This window comes from Enhydra lutris, unplaced genomic scaffold, assembly GCF_002288905.1.
Source record: "Enhydra lutris kenyoni isolate GAN:26980312 unplaced genomic scaffold, ASM228890v2 scaffoldscaffold30, whole genome shotgun sequence".
Classification (NCBI taxonomy): Eukaryota; Metazoa; Chordata; class Mammalia; order Carnivora; family Mustelidae; genus Enhydra; species Enhydra lutris.
Window position 1 is genome coordinate 21,722,786 of NW_019154114.1, and position 7,408 is coordinate 21,730,193.

General features: G+C 58.9%; 1 protein-coding gene and 1 long non-coding RNA gene across 3 annotated transcripts in view; one reads left to right on the forward strand and one right to left on the reverse strand.

Moving 5' to 3' along the window:
- Positions 1–372, reverse strand: part of LOC111152981 (mevalonate diphosphate decarboxylase) — an 8,585-nt gene extending 8,213 nt beyond the window's left edge. The window contains exon 1 of the mRNA XM_022511764.1: positions 257–372. Within this exon, the coding sequence (XP_022367472.1) occupies positions 257–326 (70 nt within the window). The 5' untranslated portion in view covers positions 327–372. The remainder of the gene's footprint in view (positions 1–256) is intronic.
- A 4,540-nt stretch (positions 373–4,912) lies between these two features.
- LOC111152840 overlaps positions 4,913–7,408 on the forward strand; it is a 13,680-nt gene continuing 11,184 nt past the window's right edge. For both annotated transcript variants that reach the window (XR_002640955.1, XR_002640954.1), the window contains exons 1-3: positions 4,913–5,251; positions 6,474–6,559; positions 6,694–6,840. This is a non-coding gene — a long non-coding RNA (uncharacterized LOC111152840). The remainder of the gene's footprint in view (positions 5,252–6,473; positions 6,560–6,693; positions 6,841–7,408) is intronic.

The following is a 7,408-nucleotide window of genomic DNA, read 5'->3' on the forward strand; positions in this document are numbered from 1 at the left end:
GCCCTCATCCCGCCCCCGCGGGGAGAGTCACCCTCCCCCGTCTCGCCCCAGCGTGGACACTGTCCCCCACCCCATCCCGCCCCCGCGGGGACAGTCACCCTCCCCCGTTTCGCCCCCGCGGGGACACTGTCCCCCACCCCATCCCGCCCCCGCGGGGCTCGCCGTCCGCGTGGACACTGTCGCCAACCCCGTCCCGACCCCCCGGGGGTGGACGTCCTGCGTGGGCCGTGTCCGGCGCCCCGGGCCGCGCACTCACAGTACTTGATGACCGCGATGTTGACCGGCGCGGTGCAGGTCACCGCCACCACCGTCTTCTCAGAGGCCATGGCCAAGAAACCGCAATTCAGCCTTCAGGCGCCTGCGGGACCCTGCTCGCACCTCACCCGCCCTGCGATTGGCTCGCAGGTACCCTTTGTTTCGCACGCCGCCCAATCAGCGGTGGGCCCCGCCACCGCTCCATTTCTCAGCCAATGAAGGGGATCGAACGATGGCCTGCCGACTCTGGGCCCGCCCCCGTTGGCGGGCCCTCACACGCAGGCTCTGCGCAAGCGCGGAGATCTGTCCAGGTATTTCCTCCCCCCCCCACCCACGCAGGCGCAGGGCTCTGCGTAGGAGCTGGGACCGCGCAGGCTCAGGGGTCTGCGCAGGCGCGTGGCGTCGGACTTCCTCGGAGCGACTCTGGATTGCGCCTGAGGGGAAAGGTTCCCGCGGCCGGACGCGGTGGGGGACCGCACGCCGAGGGCCTGTCCTGCCGGGCTGGGCTCAGGGGGACCAGGCGCCCAGACGCCCTCAGCAGCTCCGGACGACAGACGGGGTGACCGCGCTGGGGGTGCCGGCGGAGCCAAAGGGCCAGCCCCGGAGTCTCGGGCGCCGCGGGGCGCACCCCCACGCCTGACCGTCGGGGTCCCCCGTCCCCGCGGGGCGCACAGGTCTCCGCACTCCTGACCGTCGGGGTCCCCGTGCCCATAGTGCCCATAGGTCTTCCCCTCGTCTGAAGATCGTGGAGTCCCCTGCGCCCCAGCGGTCTGGGTCACTGTGGGGTCCGCATCACTACCCCGAGCTGTGCTGGGTTGGGCGGGCACCAGGGATGTGGCTTCAGACAGTCTCTCTCAAACCTCAGGCCCCGCAGTTTCTACCAGACTCACTTAGATGGGGGAGGGGAGGGGGCAGAGAATCTCCCGCGGAGTGTGGAGGCCGATGGGGGGGTGAGCCCACCTGAGGTCATGACCTGAACAAAAGCCCCGAGGTGCAGTTTAACCCCGCAGCCACCCAGGAGCCCCACTCACCCCCTCTTCTTAGAGCTCGGGGTAAGCGGGGACCTTTTTCCCGCTGTTAGGAGGGTCCGTACCCACGGCGCGCTGAGTCACTGTAAAGCGTTCGCCGTGTAAAACCCGTTTCACTGTTCTCCAGTGGGTGGTTCTGTGGCCGGAGTCGGTTCCCCTTTGACAGCGACGACCACCCTGAGGCCACGGACGTCTTCTTGTCGTAAAGCGGAGCTCGCAGCGTTGCAGCACCAGCTCGCGATGTCCCCCGCCCTTTACCAGCAGCCGCCGTTGCCCTTGCCGTGGCGGAGATGCCAGCCAGGTTGGGAGACGCGGAGCAAACCCGGCCGCCGCAGCCCTCCTCTCCCCGGAGGTGCCAGTCTCGTGTTTTGTGTCCGGTTCCCTCAGCGTTCACGCGTGATACACACGTGCCAACACCTTTTCCCACGTAGGTGCCTCTTGGGGTCATGCCGGCTCCGTGCAGGAGTGCGCCCCGTTCTGTTGTCTGCACGTGCCGCCTTCTTCCCAGCTCGCCGCCTGCTGCTGGGCCGGTAGGCGTCACCGGTTCTTAATAGTGTGAGCGGCTTCTCAGGTAGCACATCTTGTGTCGGTGTTCGTGTTCCTTAGAAGGTTCCTCAGTGGGGATCACAGGCCAAGCAGACTGTGTGGGGCAGTTCTGAGAGCTGTTGGCAGGTTCCCAGAGGGCAGTGGGAGCGGTTGGGGAAACCCGGCCACGGCGGCGCGCGGCCCCTCCGTCTCCGTCTGATGCGAACGTGGTGCTTGTTATTTTAAGCTGTTCTTGCCGTCGTGTTCCTGTTTCATGCAAAGCCGCTACGACCTGTTTTGAAAGGTTGATGATAGACCGTCTGGGCACCCCTTACGGGGTGTTCTCTGTAGCCAGGTCACCTGTGAGCCTCAGGAATGTACGTTCTGCCGTAGTAGTGGTGGAAAGATCAGCACGGACCTGTATGAAGTTCTCCCAGCTCCTGTCATGAACCCCCAGTGTGACGGTGCCCGGCAGGGCCGGTGGGAGGCCGTGAGGTCAGCGGGCGGAGCCTCGTGATGGGGTTAGAGCCCTTGCAGCAGAGGCCCCGAGCCCGCGCCCTCCCCCCTTCTGCCCCGTGAGGACGCGGCCTCCTGAACCGGGACTGGGTCCTCCCCAGACAGGGCATCTGCCAGGACCTTGATCTTGGACCGTGAGACACCAGTGGGGCTTGTAAGACCCCAGTCTGGGTTTTTGTTATAGCGGCCTGAACAGATTAAGGTAATGTCGTATATGCGTGATTTTAAAACTTAGTTACTAGGGGCGCCTGGGTGGCTCAGTGGGTTGAGCCTCTGCCTTCGGCTCGGGTCGTGATCCCAGAGTCCTGGGATCGAGCCCCGCATAGGGCTCTCTGCTCAACAGGGAGCCTGCCTCCTCCTCTCTCTCTGCCTGCCTCCCTGCCTGCTTGTGATCTCTGTCTGTCAAATAAATAAATAAAATCTTAAAAAACAAAAACAAAACAAAACAAACTTAGTTACTAGACCCGTTCCGGCACACTTACCACCTCCAGGTCTTGGCTTCCCAAAGGCAGCCACTCTTTCTTTTCTTTTTTTTTTTTAGATTCATTTTAGTTGAGAGAGACAGTGAGCGCTGGTGGAGCAGGGAGAGGGAGAGAGTATCTCAAGCAGCGTCCACACTGAGCACCAGGCCCAAAGTGGGGCTCGGTCCCCGGACTTTAGGTCATGACCTGAGCTGAGAGCAGGAGTCAGGTGCGTAAGCAGCTGCGCTACCCAGGTACTCCGAAGGTGGCCACTGTTCAAATCTGTTGTTTTTCTCCATTTTTCTTTTTCTTTTTAAGATTTTATTTATTTGTAAGCACAACCAGGGGAAGCTGCAGGCAGAGGGAGAAGCAGGCTCCCCGCGGAGCAGGAGCCCGATGCGGGGCTCGATCCCAGGACCCCAGGAGTATGACCCGAGCTGAAGGCAGACGCTTTCCAACAGCCGCTCAGGTGGCCCTTCCTCCGTATTTCTAAATAACCTGCTCGTATTCTTTCTGTCTAATTTCTCTGATCCCTTTTTTCAGTTTTGAATAGCATCTGTTGGTTACCACTGAGTAGAAAGAAGGGGTTCTGTTCTACCCCAACAATGTCCCTTCCTCCCCATCGTCCCCATGTAGTGAAATGGGTATTCCTTTGTTTTTGTTATTATCATGATGTAGACCGTACTCTGTTCAGGCAAGTGGGCCTAAATGCCTGAGCACGTGTTAGTGGGCCAAGGCTCCCTTATTTAACGGAGAACCTTGAACGGACAAGCCCTATAGAAGCGGGCGGGGCCCAGATCCCACACCGACACCCTCAGCCCAGCACCTACCCACATGTGTAAAGTCAACCCATCATAGGGCCTCTGGGTAAGTGTATGTTTTTCCCACTCTCAGCTTTTGGTTATATGGGCTGTGGGGCTAATGCCTGTTAACCCCACAGAGGCCTCATTATTCTGATTTTCTGTCTGTTCCCTTCACGGGTTTCAAAGGTATGTGGAAAACAGGGGGTAAAGCTTGACCTTTCAAGGCCAAGTACCAAGAATGAAGAGCAGAGTATACTTCTGTAAGCCTAAAGCATCTCCCACAATCCCCCCCAGATTCTTTTATTTTAAAGCATTTTTTAAAAATTGCGCTGAAATACCCATAGCCCGGGGGCACGTGGGTGGCGCGGTCAGTTGAGCGTCCGACTCCTGGTTTCAGCTCGGGTGGCGATCTCGGTCACGGGACTGACCCCGTGTGGGTCCTGAGGTCCGCTCTCCCTGCCCCTCCCCTCCTGCTGTGCGCTCTCTCTCTCTCGCCCCACTCTCTAAAGTAAACAAATAGATCTTAAAAATATATATATACATAGCCTAAGATTTACCGTCTTAGCCGTTTTGGATCAGCTCGGGGGTGTGCAGCGCACTCACCGTAACGCAGATGCCGCTACTCGTGCACAGAACGCGCCCATCTTCTGCAGCTCGAGCTCGGTCCCCATTAAACCGACTCCCTGTCCTGTACCAAGCCCCTGGCACCCCCATCTTCTGTACGGATCCGACTCTCCCAGGGACCGCCCGTGAGTGGGATGGTACAGTGTTTGTCCTGTGGTGTCTGGCTTTTCTCACTCGGTGTAATACCCCCCCCACCCTGGGCCCATCCCTATGGTGTAGCAGGTGTCAGGACCTTTCCTAAGGCCGAGTGCGACCGTCCCCTGCAGGGCCAGGCCACATCGCGCTTTTCCGGTCATCCTCCGAGGGATGCTTCACTTGATTCCGCCTTCCGACAGTTGTGAGCGACGCCGCTGTGAACACAGCTGTCCCGGTGTCCGTGCAGGTCCCTGCTCTTAGTGCTTTGGGGTAGATACTCAGAGATGGACTTGCTGGGTCTTACGGGAATTCTCTGTTTTTTGAGAAGCTGCTGTGGTGTTCTCCTGTGACAGCCGTGTCATAGGTGTCCACCAGCGGTGCACAAAGAGCCCAGTTGCTCCACACCCCTTCTTTTCTTTTTAAAAATTTTTTATTTAGCGGGGAGAAGCAAACTCCCCACTGAGCCCAGAGTCCGACACAGGGCTCGGTCCCACGACCCAAGCTGAAACCAAGAGTTGACACTCAACCCACTACACCCCCCAGGCGCCCCAGTGCTTATTTTCTTTTTCCTCTTTGTTTTTAATAACCGCAGTCCTAATGGGTGTGAAGTTGCTTCTCGTCGTGGTTCCGGTCTGCGTTCCGAGACGGCCCTTTATTTCAGGTCGTCTCCCAGTGTTGATGAGAGGGAGTCTCGGCGGCGTTTCTCCAGTGTTAACGTGCACACGAGTCCTCTCGGGAGCTTGTGGAAATCCTGGTTCCGGAGATCTGGAGTGCGGCCTCTGCATTTCTAGCAAGCACCAGGGGTGCCAGTGACAAAAGCGGCCGGTCCGAAGGCCATGCCGTGAGTCGCAAAGACAGATGGGAAGAAGTGCGTTGGCTCCGGAGTCGGGCAGACCTGACTCGGGTACGTATGTAGGTTTCTTCGCTGCGGTGGCCCCAGTGTCTTCCTTTGTGGTCCGAGAGCATTGTCTCTACTGCCAACCGCCAAGTGCAGGGCTCGGACACAGGAGAAAGGACGACTGTCCTCAGTGGCTGCTGCGCAGCCCGTCCCTGCTCCACGAGCCGCCTGAGGCAGAACTGAAGACATGGGGTCCTCGTGTGCTATCTGCGGGGACCATATGCACGGTGGGGCATTAGGGCCAAGGGTCACCTCCTGGCCACAGGCTCCAGGGCCTGACCTTCCCTGAGCACTTGGCGTTTCAGGAAAGCACGAAGGGCCTCGTTGGTCATTCAGTCACCGTCCATCAGGGATCTGCCCTGCGTCACAGTGCTGTGCCAGGTGCCGGTGTGGGAGTGTGGTCAGCAGAAGCAGGCGATCACAGCCTGGCATGGGAATTGGGGCCTGGGCACTGTCGTCCTGTGGCCCTTCCCTCCTGCTTGGGGACCAGAGGGGGACCAGAGCTCAACACTCCTGGGTCTCCTGCGTGACGATTCTCAGGGGTCTTCAGCTGCCTGGCCTGCCCATCTCCGGGCACTTTGCTCCTGCCTGCATACTGGGGACAGAGTCCTTACATGAATTGTTTCATTTATGCTCATGATAGACTTGTCTTGAACACCAGCTGCTAGGCAGCTCAGTGAGGCGTTCTTGTACCCTTTAATTACCCTGGGGACCTTCCGCAGCTCACCAGCAGTCCCATCTAGAGAAATGGATGTGAGGCAGAGTGGCTGGAGCTGCGGGCTTGCTGGGACAGATCTGGCACACCCGTTCCTGGCATCCTGGAGACCTTCAGGAGCCCGTGTTCAGGGGAGAAGGGGTGGGACCTTGCCCCGTGATTGCTCCAGGAAGCACCGGCCCCCCTTCCTGACGTCTCTTTTTTCTCCCAGAGCCACTATTCCTTTGTAAAGTTTTCCTGTTTATTAAGGAGTATTTGATGCACAGAGCACAGGTCCTGTGGTCCCTTAAGGCATCAAAATATGACTCCCAGCCTCTACTACTCATTCTGGGACCCTGACCCGGGCTCTGAACTCTTTGGGGCTACCCTCCCTCCCGGGTCTGATCGCCAGAATGCAGGCTGCTGGGTGGGCCCTGCTTCTCTTGCCGTCCTGTTGTGCGGGCACTGTGTGGCTTCTGAGCCTGGCTCTGCTCACACAGTTACGTCCTAAAGGTCCCGCTCTCTCCTTTACAGGGAGGATTCAGAGTCGTGGATCCAGGGCCTCCTTGGCTAGAGCCGAGCACTTTCAGATTCCTGGCACCTGCCGACATCGTGGGAAGGTGAGAGGTAGCAGGGCTCGGGGCAGAGATGGAACAAGAAGCATTTAAAGAGTGGGTGTGCCCTGGCCTGGCACGAGGTCACCCCCAGCCACCTTTTCCAGCTTCCAAAACTGTCCTTCATTCTGTCCCCCCAGGAAGCAGCTGGGTGACTTTCTCGTCGCCACAGAATGCAGGCTGTAAAGCCTGTGACTCTCTTCTAAGCTCTGCTGAAGTTCACACGTGTGCCTCTCTGTTCATCCGTGAAGCCTTTCTAGGGACCCTCCAGCAGCGCACGGTGCCAGGTGAGGCCGGGGGAGTCCTGTCCTCGGGAGGGTCACAGCCTCCCTGCAGAGGTGAGACAAGTGCTGGAGCGAGCAGGACACAGCAGAGACGGTGGCGTGCTGCCGGAGGTGCTGGGAATGCTCAGGCCCCACAGACCGCGAGAAAGGTCTGGCTTTCAGTCTGGGGAATGACACGATTGTAACTGTATCTCGAGCAAAGCTCGTTGTCGCAGGGGTGAGCTGGAGCAGGGAGACCCCTGCTCGCCAGGGGTCAGTGACCTGCACTGTGTGCTGCGGCCTAGATGGCGACATCTGTCATCTACAGCTGTGGTGGTCTGCGCCTGCCGTTTATAGACTCTGAGAGTCTGTCATCTGTCGACCATGATGGTCTGTGTCGTCTGTCTTCTCCAGACCGTGACGGTCCAGGTCGTCTATCTTCTCTGGACCATGATGGTCTGTGTCGTCTGTCGTCTCTAGACCGTGATGGTCCGTGTCGTCTGTCTTCTCCAGACCGTGACGGTCCAGGTCGTCTATCTTCTCTAGACCATGATGGTCTGTGTCGTCTGTCTTCTCCAGACCGTGGCGGTCC